This window comes from Amaranthus tricolor, chromosome 6, assembly GCF_026212465.1.
Source record: "Amaranthus tricolor cultivar Red isolate AtriRed21 chromosome 6, ASM2621246v1, whole genome shotgun sequence".
Classification (NCBI taxonomy): Eukaryota; Viridiplantae; Streptophyta; class Magnoliopsida; order Caryophyllales; family Amaranthaceae; genus Amaranthus; species Amaranthus tricolor.
In genome coordinates, this window is record NC_080052.1 from 31,199,548 (window position 1) to 31,219,681 (window position 20,134).

The 20,134-nt window shown below is 29.1% G+C and overlaps 1 protein-coding gene and 1 non-coding gene across 2 annotated transcripts; one reads left to right on the forward strand and one right to left on the reverse strand.

The window, feature by feature from the left end:
- Positions 1–1,987: 1,987 nt before the first annotated feature.
- Positions 1,988–14,389, reverse strand: LOC130815890 (uncharacterized). Its single transcript, XM_057682403.1, has 7 exons — positions 13,928–14,389; positions 10,577–10,868; positions 8,940–9,117; positions 7,778–7,944; positions 5,811–6,132; positions 4,376–4,539; positions 1,988–3,086 (listed from the first exon to the last, which is right to left on the reverse strand). Exons 1-7 carry the CDS (start codon positions 14,294–14,296, stop codon positions 2,926–2,928), a joined length of 1,653 nt encoding a protein of 550 aa, XP_057538386.1. The 5' UTR covers positions 14,297–14,389; the 3' UTR covers positions 1,988–2,925.
- Positions 12,221–12,337, forward strand: LOC130816734 (U5 spliceosomal RNA). Its single transcript, XR_009043274.1, has one exon. It is a non-coding gene; the product is annotated as a U5 spliceosomal RNA (small nuclear RNA).
- Positions 14,390–20,134: the final 5,745 nt, after the last annotated feature.

Consider the following 20,134-nt stretch of genomic DNA (forward strand, 5'->3'; position numbering starts at 1 on the left):
AGACTTATAGAATAAATCAAACTCCATCCGTACCGACCAAAGTTGCTTTATTAGCTAATTGCAGTATAAAAAAGTTTATTAGTTAATTGCAGTATAAAAAATGATAATATTGAGACGGGTTCGTCGCCGTTTTAAAAAATTTTTTGAAATTTATTATAAGTAGGGATTAACGAGGGTATTGGACCATAAGGATTTAGACCTGTTACAACCCTAGATTAAGGGTTTGATCCACCATCTTTTGGATCCTATGGGTACCGATTAGATCTGAATCCATGACCTTAAGGTATGGGTCCGGATCTAGGTCACACTTTTGAGACCTTGATTTCAATCCAAATTCGATTCATATACCCCTTAGCATCTATTATTTTAGATAAATTTTATATTAGCTATTATTGTATTTATTTGCTTCGATTTGAAACTTTGTTATATATTAGAATATTAGAAGATTTGGTACTTTGATAGTTTATGTAATTCAAAATGCGGTCATTGTATGTATATTTTTAAAATTATAAAACTTGATAAATATTTTATTTTAAGAAATTGATTGTTGCAAAACTTCATATTTGGTGGCTCAATTAGTATAAAGTATTAGAAGATCTTTATTAGTTGTAAATATTTAAATAATTTTATACAAATTGACAAATTATATAATATATTTTTTGAAGTTTGAGTCTGGGTCTGAGTTTAAATTTTCCAAACCATATGAAATTGGGTCCAAATTTGGGTCTACTAAGAAAATAGAGTTTGCATCAAAGTCTAGTTGAACCCGACCCAGATCCGACCCAAATCTATCCCTTGTTGTAAGGTGACGATGAGAACGGCGGTTGTCAGTGTTCTCATCTATTTTGACGATACGCTGGTGTCTAATTTTCATTTAGCGACCACTTATTTAGGAATGTGACAAAAGGTCGTCACTCGGGTCCAAATGGCAAAGCCATGTCGCTAATACTTCGTGTTTTTATAGCGTGAGTAGCTACAAGCCTACAACTGACCAAATGCTTTATTAGTCATTTGGTCGCTACAATCGACCACCTAGCTACCAAAGTTTGGTCGTTATAGCTACCAAAGTTTGGTCGCTATAGCTACAAAAGCTATTTTTTAAATAAAATCGCAGATTAGCTGGAGGTGCTGGTGTAATAAACTAATAATCGTTCGGAGGTTGCAAGTGATAATTCTAGATGGAGAATAAAGAGTGAGCTGTGAGATGTGAATTTTAATTGAATCAAGCTAAGACGTAGAAAAAAATTGAAAAATAAATATGAGTGGAATCCACATACAAATCAGATTAATGTCAAAGAACAAACTCAGCCAAAATTTTAAACTTATGGTTGAGGTCAAAGATATGTTATATATTTTAAATAAGGAGTAGTTGAGATTCGAACTCATTGGGCTAGAAGTGTGGAATTAACATAGACCCTTCTCATATCTAGCGCTGAATATTCCACTTTAAATGAAGGGTAGTTGAGATTCAAACTTGTGACCTCTTGTCATAATGGCTCTAATACTATGTCAAGGAACCTACTCAACCAGAAGCTTAAGTTGATGGTTGAGGCCCTAAGATATGTTATATACTCTAACAATAAAATATGCTTCAACACTCCGAGGTAGGACCGGTGAGCCACTCTAGTCACTAATACATTATAGTGGAAGTGTAAATACTGATATAAGTGGTTCTGGAAATATATAAGGGGCAACACATTAGAATCTAGATTAACAAGTATCAAATTTTAGTTTACATTATTTTTTGTTAAAGTCATTGTGACTTGAGTGCACCATTATGTGTAATAAGAGTGTGCATTAAAGATTTACAGTATGTACATTAAGATGGGCGTTTAAGTCTGAGTTATGGAGCATGATGAATAGACTTAATAAGGAAGTGCAATGGTCAAATTCTAAAGCAAGATGCTCGAACAAGACAAGCATCATGCCTTGAACGAGCAATAAAATTAGAACAAGAAAGAGAGTTCAAACCTAATAGTGCTCGAATGAGTAGAACATGGCTCAAACAACCATGGAGATCATAAGCTGTGAGCCACACCAACAGAGCGCATGTGATATTGTTTTTGGTCGATTGACATTCTTGGAGTTGTTATGTCTTATTTATTCATAGCTTTAAGAATTGCATACTCATTTATGTAAATTAGTCTATAAATAGAGAGCTCATATGCTCATTGTAATTATACAAAAAAGTAACCCCTAAGCCTAATTAAACACATAGACTTAATCTTCTCCTATTCTCTATTTTAACTTTCTATTGTATTAAGAGCTTTTTGAACTCCGTTGTTATAGTACAATCAAAATATTACACGCCTCCGAGGACATAGCCTACGCTAGGAGAACCTCGTAAATCTCTGTGTCCTTATTATACATTGCTTATTTCCTACATACATTGTCTTATTCATCGAAAGTATGATTTGTTCATCAAGGTACTTCATACCTTCGATCTTTCATGATATATTAGATTTTGAGTATTGCATCTTATACTCTAGTTTAGCTTTCAATTCAATTGGTATCAGAGCCAAGTCGTTGTTATGGTGTTTTAGAAGTGAATTATTGATAGAACACAATGAAACTTGACATAGAGAAGTTTGATAGGAGAGTTAACTTTGATTCAAATACCCCTAACTTATAGTAAATCACATATCATTGGGTCTCAACCATCAGCTTAAATTTCTAGTTGAGTTGATTCCCTAACAGTTTAATCATAAAGTAATGATGGTAATTTTATCAAACAAACAAATAGCAAGTGAAATGTATGGTATAAATGTTTATGAGATATTGCATATAAGCCAATGAAAGATAAGAGTGTTTTATGTGACAATCGAATATAAAACATTTTCTGAAAAATAATATTTATTCTACAGTTAAGACAAAAATTGATTCTTCAAAATATTAAACATCTTAATGAACTCCAAATTGATCGGCTCATAACTCTTTCTTCAATTCAAAGAATTTATTGAAATAGACTTCAATTGTGACGGTATCTTTTATTACGTAGTTCGTGGAATTGTCGGATTGGAAATCACTGAGTGAGATGAAATTTTCAAAACCATTGTTGTACTGCTCATATGTAAACCAAGCATATCCTGTAAAATAATATGTACTCTTTTTCAGATATTGTGCGCATAATTATATTCTTGAGCAAGGATATTTTTAGACCTAAAATATCTCGATCAACAATTTATAAATAATAATTAAAGGTATAAGAAATGATTATATAATGAGTTTTACTAATCTATAATACTCCAAGTGCATGCAAAAGATTCATCATCTCATTTTTTTTCCATCCTTTCACAATAAACTTACTAAATTTATTTAAGGTATATAAACTAGGAACATGAGAAATATTGAAACACAACAAAAATAAAAAATGATATTGATAACCGGCTATTGTCGATAATAAATTTATGGTTTATTTTTAAATAAACTCATCTATTAGATATATTTTCTTAAAATAAACTCAACTAAAGTTTATAACAACCTTCAAAACTTCTTTGTGATCAAGCAATTAAGAATAAATAAAAGTTGAGTTTATTTTCAACAATTATAATAAACTAGTATATAAACTCGTGTATGTATAAATATAAAGTTTAAATAGCTAGAGATCCAATTACATGTTTTCAGTATAAAATTATAATATTTCTTATAAAATTGCTAGAAGATTTTAGAATATATAGTGTTTCAAATGAAAAAAATATTAGATTATTGATATAATTATAATCAAAGTTCTTGTACTTTTTATGGAAAATCTAGATAATCTTCCAATAACATTATAATAATTATTCTTTGTCATTTTCAAAATAATTTTTAATTATCATGTATCTTTTTTTTCTTGTGAAATATTTTAGAAATTAGAATTTTAATGCAGAAACTTTATTAATTAGCAAATATTACAACATAAAAAAGCAAACATATGTTCAAAGAAACTAATTGAAAATCATATGTAGCTTTTAAATTCAAAAATATAATATCCTAAAAGATTTTATAAAAGATATCTGATTGTGATATATTACTCATATATTAAGGAATAAATTGATGTTAATTTTGGTAAGAATTATTCCATATGTTAAACCAATATGAGCATGCCATGTGGAATTTTACAGTCTTTTTATTAGATTATATGATAAATAAATTTATTCATAAATGATTAATGGGTTTATTTTAAGCAGATCGAGCAAAAATTAGTTTTTTTAACCTATTAATAATTTTTAAAATAATAAGTAAGATAACAAATTCTTGAATTTTTATCAAAACTAATTTCTCCCATCTCCATGGAAGAACACTTATCTAAGAATATATATATATATATATATATATATATATATATATATATATATATATATATATATATAAAAGATAGGAAGTGCAGTAATACCTTTCTTAACGTGATATTTTCCATTGTCTTTATGTTTCAACCGGATTTCATAATTAACAAACAACCGTCCGCTAGAAAGATCCTGTTTGTTAACCAATTCCAAAAACACAGAAACACTCTTATTTCGTTCTCTTCCTTTCCCATCTGGATAAAGTTCCACCTTCCTGCATATCAAAATTATTTATTTGTTTATTATTTTAGATCTTTATGTGTACATTTGTTCTTTTTCATTTTCATATTTCACAATTTTAAAAATTACTTTAAAGACAATAGTTTATATTCTCAACTCAAACTTTAAGTTCATGGGCAAATTCAAAAAAAAATATATTAAATGGGTCAATATTAAAGAACTTTCATTAGCATGGTGTAATTAGCTAGAAACACAGTTGTTAAATCGCATAGACTGTCGTGAATTCGAACACTGAACATCATTTTAACATGCTACTTTATTTTTCATGACTTAGGCCAACCCAAGTCTAGATATATACGCCCTTGAGTTCATCATTCAGTGCCAAAACTTATATAGGGTGAAACGGGTGTTAGCGCCCAATTTTTAATCAAACATATTTATGTAGGGTTGAAATCTAATAAAAAAATATTTAAAATAAAAAGTGAAAAAAATTATACAACTTTGAATTCAATAAGATAAAATTTCGCAGCTAAATTTTTGATATGAACTTTTCCCTTAAAATATTTACGTCAAGTTTGGCCACATGATATTGTGTTAATGTGGTCATTGGTATTATGTATAAGTGAGTAATTTAAAAGAGAAGATGATATGTCACTTGATAAAATAGAGGAGTAATACAGCAAATACTCCTACTATATCAATTGGTTCTAGCAATAAATCTCCTTTATATTTAGGAAAAATCACCTAAAATAATTTAATATTTTTTTGAGTTTCTTACAATAATCCGACTTATTAATTAACCATGAATAATCCCATGGAGTATTTACCTAAAGTAGATTCGTGTAATTGGATAATCTGCTATAGGTAATTTACCAAAAAATATAGACTAAAAATTAATGTAAAATCGACTAAAGTTTTGAAAATTTACATAAAAAATTTAGAATAATAAAAATAATCAGAAACTTTTTTTAACATTCTTTAACATTTTTTTTGACATTTTATTTTAATTTATTTTTTTAAATATAAAACTTGCTATGGCAAGTCATTTGATTACTGGGTTTACTCTAGGAAAATACTCCCTAAAGTTGAAATTATTCTGGTTAATCAACATGTGGAATTATTGTAGAAAAATTATCAAAATATTATATTATTCTAGATAACTTTTACATATATATGTACTCCTTGTTTGAAATGCTGAAAGCCTTAAATCCATTTTCTAAATTCTAATATATTGTGGCCTCCTTGGTGTATGAATATGATTTATAAAAAAGAAAAGAAAAATTAATTAAAGTTCATATACTTTACCATGTGTAATCATACTTGCGGGACTGGTCAGTAATATAATAGGAAGTTTTGAAGACCTCATCAGAATAGGAAGGAACATCTTTTGGGAGTGTTGAATAGCCATTGAAGTGGCAGATACCCGAACAACTATCGAAATTTTGGATCATCATAGACTTAGCCACTGAAGGATGAGAATGCAGACTGAAAATCTCAACCCCAAATCTGCACTTACCATCCCTTATAAGTCCATTGTTAACCACATCTTCCAAATCTTTTATCTTTAGGGCCTTTGCGATTCCCTTTTTCGAATCTTTTACATCATCAAATTTCTTGACTGCCAATTCTGTATCATTCAAGCTAAACAATTCAGTTATCTTATCAAACAACACTCTTTTATGTTACCCTATTACGTTGTTTTGATGATATCATATTAAGGAACCAACTATTAAGAGATAAGTATAGTTGAAATCTGAAACTCTAAAATATGTTACATACTTTCTTACGTCCTCTTACACGGGATTAAAGCTCTTTATTGGATAAAAGTGTATATGCAAAGCTAAGTACATGTTTAACGTATGTTCCACTTGAAATGAGAGCTAGATGGATATGATTCAAATATGTGATCCTTTTATCACGCACGTTACGATCCAAATTAAACTAAAAGCTTAAGCAGACTGGCTGATAAACATTAATTCTCTATTAAAGCCGTCTCACCGTGAGACGACTCCAATTGATTCAGCCTAAACTATTTTTAAAAATTTCATATAATTTTTGCTTTGAAAACATAAAAATTTTAATTATACAACCTGAAAATGTGTTCCTTTTTTAGGTTTATCGAACCGACAATACCCGAACCGAGATTGTACCCAAACCGGTTGACAACCGAAAATGGGAAAGCTGAACCCGAGCTGTAACCATTTTTTTAACCGACACATAACCGTTAACCGAGATTTACCCGAATCAAGTCATATTCGACCCGAATCATGCTCGAAATCGAATTCGATGCGGCTAAAACCAACTTAACCCGAACGAATTTTAGATTGAACTGCTGTAAACCTGAACCAATTTTAAACATAGAAGTATGATAGACTCCTATTCAATCATCTTATTAGCTAATCTAATAAAGTGTTAGATATTTTAATAAATGAAATTTTATAAATACATGGTTTCATATATTTAGAATTAACAATCAATGATCAATGTTTAATCGAATTAGATGAAAATTGATAGAACTTTAAAATATTAATTTCCGGTCAAAAAAGTAAAAGTAACAAAGTAATAATGATTACTAATTGATTTGCATTTTAACTATTTTGCTTTATGTTAAGGGAATCTTGTCATCAATTAAAAAATGACTAACAACTTAATTTGATATTGATTCGATCGATCGTAATTAGTAATACGTAGCCGAATTCTGTTTTTTTAAAAAAAACCCGAACCCCATCTGTACCCGAAAAAACCGAACCAATTAGTAATCGATGGCAACCTGAGACGGATTGACACTCGATACGAACTTTAACCGACACCAAATCGATGCTAACCCGATAGCTTGAATAAACAGTCTCCAACCGAACCGTGACTAACCGATTCGACTCGAGTGTGACCCGTTGTAACACACAGCCTAAAAATAACCGATCTGAAATACAACCGAACCGAATGACGCCTGTCCGAAACCGATCCGATCACTCGAATAAACACCTCTACAAATATGTCAAAAAATAAATAAATTCGTCCATCACATAACCAATATTTAGTTTTGTTACTATTTTCATTTTGGTTTCTCTCTTGAAATGTCCTACTTTTTTATTCTTAGTTATGAGTCATAGCCTACACCTCTTTCTTTAATTCTCTCGACTCATTTCTCTCATTTTTCTATAAATTACCCTTTTCTATCTACTTTTCTTATTTTTTATATTATTTAAATTTTATTGTTATTGCAAATGCTAAGAAACACAAGGCCTAGTGGAACATAAAAGTTTAATTAATACCTTGGATGGTAACGTACTCCTTGTGATCAAAATTATATACGAAAAATCGCATTAGCAACTTAATGTTGACAGCTACATTATATCGATCACTGTGCCTCTTCAAATACAAAGATAAATAACCATCACCGTCATCTTTATGGTTGCCTTCAAGATATATACACAACGTCCTGTATGTCACAATTAGGTCGAAGGAAAATTAACGTATTATACATCGTTTCATTATACTTGTTATTGATATTGACTTTTTTCACACAATATGTTAATCAAATAGGAATATTTTAGGAAATATGTATTTGTGTACGTGTACATGCCTACATGGCTAGCTACATCATGCTTAAAAAAGCCTTGCAAACCTAATAATACAATAGTATTTAGGGGGCATTGTAAAAAATAAACTAATTTTTATTCGATCCGCAAATAATAAATTTAAATTATTGTTTATTTTTTAAAAAATAAATCTACCTGATGTAATAATTGATGCTGAAAATAAATATAATTATTATTTATTCCTAATTCTTAACTTACAAAAAAGTTTTGAAGTTGACTATAAACAACAAATTGGTTTATTTTTCAGAATATATATACACCTAATAGCTGGGTTTATTTAAAAATAAAATATATGAGCTTATTATAAGCAAATCAAGTAAATATTAGTTTATTATTGTCATTTTATTCTAGTATTTATGGTGTAGGAGTAGGAGTGATTTTAGACATGTACAATGCGATTTATTGCACGTGGCCCTGTAAATTAGCTACATTATATGTGTCTAAATTAGTTTAGTTACCTTTCCTTCCCTAAATTATTTCATAATGTAAAACAAAAGTAACAGTACTTTATATTTTTGCTCAGCTCCTAAATTGAGGTCATTGTCAACGTTGAGAGGTTACAAGTATGTAGAGTATAGAACGTATTTAAACGTCTCTAACTATTAGCCAAATCTTGTGATAGAGAATATCACATTTCAACATGATAGAAGGCCATTGGTTGGATCTCATCCACCCTTAATTAACATTGAAATTTATATGGAAATTTGCCTCAATTATCAAATTCCAACAAAAATATGAAAATATAGGCAAAATATATACCATATCGAGGAACTAACTCAATTAAAAGCTTACGCTGATGGTTGAGGTCCATAATATATTATATACACTAACATACCAGTCTAAGTTTGCTGCGTGGAAATTCGGGGTTTCCAATTCGGCGCACTTAGCTTCTTTAAGAGATTTTTTGAGTTCCTCATATGATTCAATTTCAAAGACGAACTGATCTGGGTCTGGCTTCCTACAATATCGAATTATTCTATCGTATAAATCTTCTATCTCGAATGTGTATGGTCCTGCAAACATAAACTTGTTAAAAATAAATTAACAATAATGCATCTATTCAAAAAAAATAAACAATAATCAATACATGATCAAGTTTAGTATGGACTTAGTCCACACTAATATTAGATTGGACCAACATTTAAACTCTCATCTTCCATTCCATTCCACTCCACTCTTATACTTTTATACTTCACTCCACTCCACTCCACTCTACTGCACTCTATTCTACTCTACTCTTACACTCTTACACTCCACTCTACTCTTAAAAAATTTTAAAAATTAAAAAATTTAAATTTAAAAAATTAAAAATCAAAAATTAAAATTTAAAAAATTAAAAATTAAAAATTAAAAATAAATTTTTAAAAACTAAAAATTTAAAATTTAAAATTTAAAATTTTTTTAAAAAAAAAACTAAAAAAATTAAAAATTTAAAAAATTAAAATTAAAATTAAAAATATAAAAAAAATTAAAATTATTTTTTTCAAAAAGTTTTTTTCCTGTTATTTTGAAATATGTAGTAAAAGGTGAAGAGAATGAAGAGAGTAAAAATAAGAGTGCTAAGACTTGGTCCACACTATTTTACTTTGCACCAAGTCCACACAAGAGTTTCTCTTAATACACATGCTTTTATTACCTGTATTAAATATTAAGCAAAAAATATAAAAGTTAACCTATAAAAATAAAGATAAGTAAAGGTGAATATAACACCTAAAGGTCATAAAGCAAATTAACAGGATATAATAGTATGAAAAAGGTGAAGTAAATGATAGATCAAATTATCATTATTTTGAGGGAGAAGGTCAAGAATTTTTATGAGGATTAATATTTTTGTAAAAAAATTATTTTCATTTGATTATTATAGGGGTAGACTAATTAAAAGGGAGATCAAATACTAAATGAAAATCGTACTCATGAACGTTAATTACCTAGAAAATTGGTAAATACTGTGACAAGACCGATTATTGTCTTTTTAAAATTTTTTTATGATCTTCACACTTTTCTCCAATAGACTTATTATATTCGTATTATCTACTTTACATTATATTCGTTTGATTTTTTTAAAAATTCACATAAATATTATATACAACGAAATCATTTAACGGAGAAGCATGTATAATTATTTATTTAGTTATAATAGTTTGCAGGCATATATAATTTCAAATATAACGCATAGGCTCCCAAAATTATCTTGGAGGAGTTTGGTAAACGGCTAATAGATTAATACAGTGGCTCATCTGACCAGTTGATGTTATTAATTAGTTTAATCAGTTGATTTTAAACCCGCTGCAATGAGTAGCTTGTTTTTAAGAATAAGCTGTTTCAACCAGTTAATTTACCAAATAGTAGCATTGACCAATTTAACTACTCTATTAATATCAAAATAAGCTAAAATTATGCAATAAATTATTTTGCCAAATATTCTAAGACAAATGGGACATATAAGAGATAGAGAAAATGAATTGAAATGACCTTTTATAGAGAGGGGTACAGAAGGTGTTTGTTGGGTTGTTGTCGTAATTGGAGTTGTTGTCGTTGGAGTTGTTGTTGTTGAAGTCAATGTTTGAGGTTGTAAAGTCAACGAAGTAGAAGATTGACTATTATTATTTTTATTAATTTTGATTAACGTATCAACCTTTTGCTGTAGGTCACTTATTTGATCAAGCAATGCCGGTGACGTTTTGTTCTTCTTTTCGTAATTGATTATTATTTGCCCTCCTTTTATTTCACGACGGTTCCAAATCATCGTGATCTTAGGCGTCACCTGGTGTTATAAGAAAAAATATATCAAAATATATAGTGTAAATTTAAAAAAAATAAAGATAAAGCAAGGCAGTAGTTTATGTGTTACATAAAAAGTGTCTAGAGCCATTAAAAATATTTGTTTTTTTAGTAACCGTTAATAATCTCAAACATCTTACTAAAGCTTTTTTTTTTTTTAATCAATTTACAATAATAGTTGCTGCTAATAATTGAATTTAAAGGCAAATGTAAAGATAAAATCAATCATATAATAATTTATAGAGCTGTTCAAAACAAACCCGACCCGAAAATCCGACCCGTAATCGAAAATTATCCGACCCGAAAAAATGTAAGTTTTTTAGGTTTACCGAACCGCAATTACCCGAACCAATACTTCACTCGAGCCGTTTGATAACCGAAAAGCTCAAAATCGAACTCGAACTGCAACCGAATTTTATAACCGACATATAAACCTTAACCGATGTTACCCGAACTGAACAGTGATCGACCCAAGTCAAATCCGACCCGAATTATGCACGTAACCGAATGTAACCTGACTAAAACCGATTAAGATCGAACTGTTTTTAACCCGAACTGATACAAACCCGATCGATTATTAATCAAACTGTTTTTAACCCGAACTGATACAAACCCGAACCGATTGTACATCGAACTGTTATAAATTCGAATCAAATTTTCACCTAATTTTAGCAAATTAAGTCCAATTTTATTTTTCTAATAATACGGAAAAAGGAGGAACACAAGTTCTATACAAAAGAGATTGCATACAGAATATATATATATATATATATATATATATATATATATATATATATATATATATATATATATATATATATATATATATATATATATATATATATATATATATATATATATATATATATAAACTAATTGAAATAAATTGATCTGCCTATTAGGATTGGCAAAAGCTGACCCGACCTGCTAACTTGATCTGAAACCGACTCGAAATTAGCGGGTTTGGGTTTAGATTTTTGACCCAATTAATTAAATGGGTCAACCCGACCTGATCTGTTTATTAAATGGGTGAGGTTCAGGTTGAATATTTAAACCCGAAAAAAACCTATTTAACTCATTTATTAAATTTAAGACGGATCAACATTTGCCAAATACTTCGTAAAACTAAGATAATACCAATTACCATGTATTGAGGGATTTGTCAGCTGAAGATGACTTTCAATAAGAAAGGAAGTTGTCCCACATCGGCTAAGGGATTTGTCAGCTGAAGATGACTTTCAATAACAAAGGAAGTTGTCCCACATCGGCTATGAAAGATACTAATAAAAGAAAAATCCTTTAAATCACTTCCACAGATCTCATACCAACTTATGTAGCCACGCCGTGAGCACAAAGCGAACTATTCTTTTGCCTTTTACTAAAGAATACCGTGTGCTCGCTGCATTAAGTGGCATACGTTTATTTTTGGAGGAAGCCTTTAATTCAGGTTAAATGGGTCAAATGACTTTAAATATATGAATTTAATGACCTAAAAAAAAAGTAGGTTAAATGGGTCATTAGCAGGTTGATCCAATCTGCGACAGATCAGGTCGGGATTTCAATTTTTGACCCATTAATTAAACGGGTCAGGTTTAGGTTAAGGGTTTATTGACCCATTTATATATGATCCGAACCTGAAATGACCCAACCCGACCTGTTTGACACCTCTATCTGCTATATCTGATAAAACAATCGGTAATTATTTTTTGTAAGTAAATGAGCATACATCAATTAAAAACCTGACTATTAACTTATTTCGATATTGACCCGATCAATAGTTATCCAAAACCGATAACTACTCGAAAAATAAAGCTCGAACCCGATCTGTACCCGAAAAAATCGAACCAATTAGTAATCGATGACAACCCGAGACCGATTGACACTTGACACGAACTTCAACCGACACCGAACTAATGCTAACCCGATAGCTTGAATAACCGATCTCTAACCGAACCGTGACTAACCGACTCGACCTGAGTGTGACCCGTTGTAACACACAGCCGAAAAATAACTGATCCGAAATGCAACCGAACCGAATAACACCCGTCCGAAACCGACCCGATCAACCGAATGAACACCTCTAATAATTTATAAAAAGTTTGATTTTACGTATGAGATTGTTGAGGATGACTAAAAGTATTTTAGTAATTCAAACTAAAAACTAAATTATTTTAGAATTCATTTGTAATTTTGATGATTAAAAACTAAAAGCCTCAAATTTTATACTTTCTCCTAAAAATTCACCTTAATAGTCCCATTTGACCAGACACATTTATCAATGAAATAATTTTATTATTAAATCTCTAATCACTCATAATTAAAAATTGTAAAAAATTTATATTAATAATTTTTGCATTAAAACAAATCAAATAAGATTTCAGTTGATTGTGTTATAACTTACATATTATGATTGAAATATATATTAAGAGTGATAGATAAATAATATTATAAGTCAAATGAAACTATTAGAATGAATAAGAGGAAATATTAGAATAATAATCAATACTACTTCAGAATGCAATCACTATAGAACTACTCTTATCTTGCAGTGTCTCTCTTCTTTTGATTTTGCACATGTGAAAGCATATATATATATATATATATATATGGAAAAATTATCTAAATAATTCAACATTTTTATGATTTCTTTACGATACTTTCAACTATTTAATTTTATGGGATATTTACTTAGAGTAAATTTAAGTATCCTGATGATCTGCTATAGTAAGTAATTTAGCAAAAATGTAAACAGAAAATTAATATAAAGTTGGAGGAAAATTTTAAAAATTTACAAGGAAAATTCTAAAAAATTTAATATTTTTTTAAAACATTTTTTCTTGAAATTTCTTTTAATTCTTTTTTTTTTATAAAAAAATAAAACTTGCTATAGCAGATCATTCGGTTACCTGAGTTAGCTCTAGATAAATATAACACAAAGTAGGGATTATTCATGGCTAATCAATAGATAAAATTAATGTAGGAAAATCATAAAAAATAATAAATTATTCTAAATAATTTTTCATATATATATTAATAAATTACCTTGTATTTTGACCAGCCAAAAAGATCATTGATCCGATAGTATTGAATAGTATCAAAACTGGAAGTGTTTGGTGAAGAAGAAGGAACAATTTCAGATTCCAGATAGCAATAACCTTCACGATTGATCAACAAACGTGATTGAAGAAGATCTAAAGCTAATTTCTTAAAATCTTCACCTTCAATGACATGATCAAAGATTTCTAAGGATTCATGTTTGTATTGACTCCCAATTCCTACACTTTCTATGATTTTCCAATCCTGTTCTTTCACATGGGGAGAATGAAGGCAATTCAATTTCAGTACTAATATATGCTCCTTTCCACCATACCTTAGGAAATGATTGTTGTCTACTAATTTCAGAGCTTTCATGGCGTTTTGAATTGATGAGAAAAAGATTGAAAGTAGATGGGACTCCTATAAGTCTACTTGTTGGTTTTGGTTTGTATATGAAGTACTTCGTTTTGTTCAACATTAATAATTGAAGTATTAAAAAATTTAAATGAACCACTAATTAAAGTGATAGAAGTATTAAAAAATCAAAATAGAAGAAAATATGTGGATAAAAATAAACAAATTGTGGAGAAAAATAAAAGAATGAAAGTAGTGGGTTATGTGACGAATTGTCATGGTTTAACATGATATAGAGCCAAAGATGGTTCTTGAATATGGTTTTCGAAAGAGTAAATCTCATAATGTGTGTGTACAAGTCAACGTTTATTACCCTTGGGTTTGTGGACCCATGCGGTGGTTATGTGACAAATTGTCACAGTTTAATAATTAGACACTATCTAAAATAGAATTGTTACAAAGTTAAAGGTACGAGGTGAAAATTAAAAAAAATTAGTAAAAGTGTTAAAAAAATAATTGTATAATTGTTTGAAATATTTTATAAGAATTACCTATGTTATCATATACTTTTATATTTCTTATTATTGGAATTAACGTATAAAATTTTTTTGAATGTGCAATTATGCTAACTAAAGCTTTGAGCCTTTGAATATATGGATGCACAATAAAATCTTTAATCATCTAAACAAAAATACAAACTTTGATAACTTTTGCATGTTAGTATTTTTTTGATTAATTACATGATAGAATAATGTAGAATAAAGGAAGGATTATTTACAGCTGAAAATAGATTAAATGACGTTGATCTAATTCAGTATATATAGAGTGTCAAGTACGTTCAAAATATTTTAGATTTTTAGTAGATAATAAGTATTTTTTTAAAAAAAATTGTGCAAATATGAAATCTTTCTTGTTAAAAAATGTATGAAAACGATGTGTTTTAATCTCTAATATCACCAAGATCGAAAGTATAATATCACCAAGATCGAAAGTATGAAGTCTTCTTGTGACAAACAAATTACGCTATCAATAAAACCGATGTTTGTAGGAGAAAATAAAGCAATAAAAATGACACAGAGATTTAATAAAGTTCACCCAATTAAGGCTACTTCCTCCGGTGTGTAGTATCTCACTTATATTATTAAAGGAGTTCAAAGAACTCTTAAATATGAAGAATTACAATTGAGAAGAGATTAGACTAGTATTTGGCTTGGGGTGTATTTTGTGAATGTTTTGTAATGACATATAATAAGCCTCCTATTTATAGGAGAAATTACATTTAATGATAATACATGATTAAGTCTAAGAGTAAATGGCAAAGTGTAACAGCCCAAGATTATGAATAGTCGAAACAGAAGCATGCCATGAAACCCTGACTGATTTGCTCGTTCGAGCCAGCCACTGCTTTGTTCGAGCAGACCCACTGATCGAGTCTCCGACCTGCTGGTGTATGGTGCTCGTTCGAGCCTTCCAAACGCTCGTTCGAGCACAGCATTGTCGAGGCTACTAGATTCAAATGGTGAAGTTGCTCGTTCAAGGCATGGTCATGCTTGGATGTCTCGTTCAAGGAATCTTAGACTCTAGCAATCATCTCATTAAATCATCACTCATCATGCCCCTTAATTCTTATGTTTAAGTCTTACTTCAATAATTGACTCACACTCTTAAACACCATCATTAAGTCATTTAGCAACTCTTTTGACATGTTATGAAGCTTCGCTGCAAATATGATATAATAAACTCCAACAAGTGTTCACACTTCATTCAAATCCCAATATAAGTCCATATATCATGCAAAAACATGTTATGAAGCTTCGATAAATAATAAAGTAACAAGTGGAGTATATTATACTTGCAATCAATTGACTATAAATCTTATTGTTTTTGTTTTAAATAATTATTACAGATGGTTTTGACATTTATGAAAAATACTTATTAAAGACTTAGGATGATAATATTATGTAGATTTTATTTTATATTATCTGACGACGCTGATAAACAATAGTATCACTAATAAATATATACTCCATCATTTTCATTATTTTTTCTTTTCGATGGCTACTCATTTTGCATCATTAATTTTCTTATTTAGAAATATAGAACCCTACTGCATTCTTTCGGTCTAATCCACATATTTTAATTATTTATGATATCAGCTCATCTACACAATAAATTATTCCTTCCGTTGCTTAAAGTTGTTCGTTCTTATTTGATATTTTTGTTTGTTCTATTTGCTATTCACTCATTAAAAAATTTTCTAATTTATATCACAAATTTCAAACATAATTAACCTTGTTTATTCTTATTTTAATATTTTAATAATGCTTATGATTTACACATATTTTCTATTAACTTCATTTTAACATTTTAACATTTTAATATTTATATTTTTTTCCGCTATCTTTATTTAATGTTCATGATCCCATTCTGTCAATCAAAATTATTATTCAATAAAAAAATATATTCACTATATAAAATATTTTATTTTTCTTAATTTTTCGTGAACATGTCTTATTCAAAAATTTTAGAAACGGAGAAGGTATTTTAAGATTGCTTTCATGTGTTGGTTTCTTGAATATACGTACATATGTGAAAAACTGATTCATTCAATATTAAGGCTACTATGGGAAGCTTTATTTTAAATTCTGCGAAGCGTAGGGAAGAGCCGAATAATGGTGGTGAACCTACAAAGAGATTTGAATTCGAGCAGCGTATTCGAAAGAAATGATTGGGAAGTTGTGGAAATGGTAGGAAGCAACATGAGCTATGATTCTTTGGAAATATTTGGTCATATGATCAATGGTGAAAAGCTCAAGAGATTAGCCATGGATCTTTGTAAGTCACGCTTATGGGTTAATAATGTAGGCGTTTGTTTCACCAGATTGGGAATAAGCTAGTATATAATATTTCATATCAAATGGTGTTTCATCAATCTAAGGAGCTGTTTGATTGGGAGCGATTTGGAGTGAAGAAATCAGGCATGGAGGGATTGAAAAGTGATGAATTAAAAGCATATAAGGAGAAACTTAAAGTTAAAGATGAGGAAATCAAGAAATTATATGAGAAGATTGTAGAGAACGATGAAGAAATTGGAAGGTTGAAAGGGGAGTTATTAGTATCTCGTCCTAGTGATGATCATCGGGAAGGTGGGACTAATTTGTAGGGGTCAAAATGGGGAGATCGGAAAAAAGGGTTAGATTAAGGGAATATTGATAAGGAGGGTAGAAATATTGAAAATAATGATTTGGGTGGTCGGAATACGAGATACGATTGGGGTGGTCGGAATACGAGATACAATTGGGGTGGTCGGAATACGAGATACGATTGGGGTGGTCGGAATACGAGATGCGATTGGGGTGGTCGGAATACAAGAAATCATAATCAGCAAGAAAGAGACGATTGGGGTGGTAGAAATATAAGTAATTATCATCGAGAAAGATTCAATTGGGGTAATCGAAATACAAGAAATCATAATGAGGAAAAAAGAGACGATTGGGGTGGTCGGAATATAAGGGATCATCACCGAGAAAGACTCAATCGGAGTGGTAGAAAATCAACAATGAAGCTAGAAAAGTACAATTGTGGAATTCAAAATAAAAGTGCAAAGTTAAACTACAATTAGAACAGACGAAAGTAGAAATTAAATTTAAATTTTAATCAGTTATTTGTTAAGCTTGTAACAAATTTGAGTCATTTTATTTTGAAATTGGCCCTTATTGAAATAGTAATTATTGGTCTAAAAACCATTTAAATATAAGCGAGGAAAAGTAAAACGGGTGGAACATAGCTAGGGGCAATGCGATTCCAACAAACTTTTTGTTGTAGAATTGATTGTGTAAGGTGTGAAACCAATAAAAATATGTATGAATTATCAACTACCCTATCAGTTTTTTTGAATTTTGCTTCATCACTCATAAAAAATGTGTGAATTATCAAATTTAAGGGATAAGGAATTGTAAAATAGTAGTCATCTTTCATTTTCCTTGTCATGTGTATATTTTGTAAGTTTTATATATATATATATATATATATATATATATATATATATATATATATATATATATATATATATATATATATATATATATATATATATATATATAGGGGAGGGATCCATTGAGAAGTGGTTGAAAATGAGAAGGGTAAGAAGGACTCTACACCCTTGATTTCACTAAAATAAAAAAAATCTATGGTCACGATTGAGCCAAAAACTCATAATTGTAAAAGTTACTATGTTACACAGAAAGGTAACTATGAAATAATTTTTAAAATGTTCTTAAATTTATAACATAGTATCCTTTTTTGTATATATAGTAACCAAAAAAAATCAAACAAAAATCCTTCTCACCCTTCTTATTTTAAAATCCTTCTCATTTGATCCTACATCTATATATATATATATATATATATATATATATATATATATATATATATATATATATATAAGACAAAATATAACACTATTTAAGAGAATTAGGTAGACCAAGTTGCCAATTTGTCAAAAAAAAAAAGTTCTCCATAATAATGCCAATACACCGAAAATGGCTTTCTAGGAAGGGCAGGAGCCGTTTGTATTAAGAAAAAAAAAACTAAATGGCATATATCAAGTCTTTTATTTTCAGTATAATAAATTAATTAGAATCATAGATGATTTGGTGGAGGTAGATTAATGTTTTTTAATTAGAGTTTACCAAATGTTATTAATGAAATCAAACATATTATAGGAGTAATAATGATGATGAACATATATTAATACAATAATTAGGAGCCCAACTCTACAATTCTACGTCAATTATGTGAACCGTTAATAGTCAATATTTAAAGTCATATTTATATATTTGATATTGAAATTGGTAATTACATATATTTCAACCACTACAACACGAGATCATATGCAGTTACGTGCTGTTTATTTTATTTAAAAAATTATTCTGACTTCTAATTTAAATTTAGTCATTAAAATAAAAAAAAATGTTTGTAAATAACAAATTACTTTAAATTTTTGAAATTTTGGTACAACTTAATTATTTCTACGTACACAACAATAATTACTAACTTATTATTAAGTACATAAAATTTTGTATTGGCTTTAAATAGAATTTACCATTGAAATTTGTAAAAAAAAAACCTAGAAATTAAGAACCTCACTGACCCCAAAGAAAAATATTGCGAATACAATCTTATTAAAGCCATTCCAATTCCATATAGAAGTTCTGCAATACTTAGATCCAATGTTGCTTTTCTTGCTGTTTACTTATTTTGGTCTCTTATTAAAGCCATTCCAATTACTAACTAAGTCTCATCTTCAAATCTCACAAGTCTCATTCTCGTCTCTCAAACACCCCTAACATGTAGAATCAAGTTGTCACTTGACCAAATAAGTCTATATTTAATTTCTCCAAAATATTCCATAACAATGCCAATACATCAAACACAAAGGATGATTTTCTAGGAAGGGTAGGGGCCTTTACATTAAAAAAATAAAAAAAATAAAAAAAAATAAAAAAACTCAATGGCGTTAAGTCTTTTTTAAAGTTAGCTTATAACTGAAGATAAGTCATTAAAAAAATCCATCGTTAGAGGAAGTAGTTTATTGTTTATTATAATAGAGTTGACTAAATGTTATAATAAAGAAATTTAATAATAATAATAACAATAATAATAATAATAATTATTATTATTATTAATAAAAAAGTCCATCATGGCAAAGAAGCTTGTACAGATGTAATTGGAGGTTCGCCTTTTGTTGGCACAACAGTCTTCTCATGAGTTCCTCATATATCCTTAGCTAATGTTGCAAAAAGAAAGAAGAAGAAATACACTGTTAAGTGTAAGGAAAATAGTTACAAATACATTTCC

Bases quoted from the DNA above. Each gene is read 5' to 3' on its own strand.
- LOC130815890 (XM_057682403.1), bottom strand. From the start codon at position 14,296: ATGAAAGCTCTGAAATTAGTAGACAACAATCATTTCCTAAGGTATGGT. The intron at 6,133-7,777 runs GTATTAATTAAA...TGAATGATACAG, and splicing joins GGAGTACGTTACCATCCAAG to AATTGGCAGTCAAGAAATTT. The intron at 3,087-4,375 runs GTATTACTGCAC...ATTATTTTACAG, and splicing joins AAAATATCACGTTAAGAAAG to GATATGCTTGGTTTACATAT.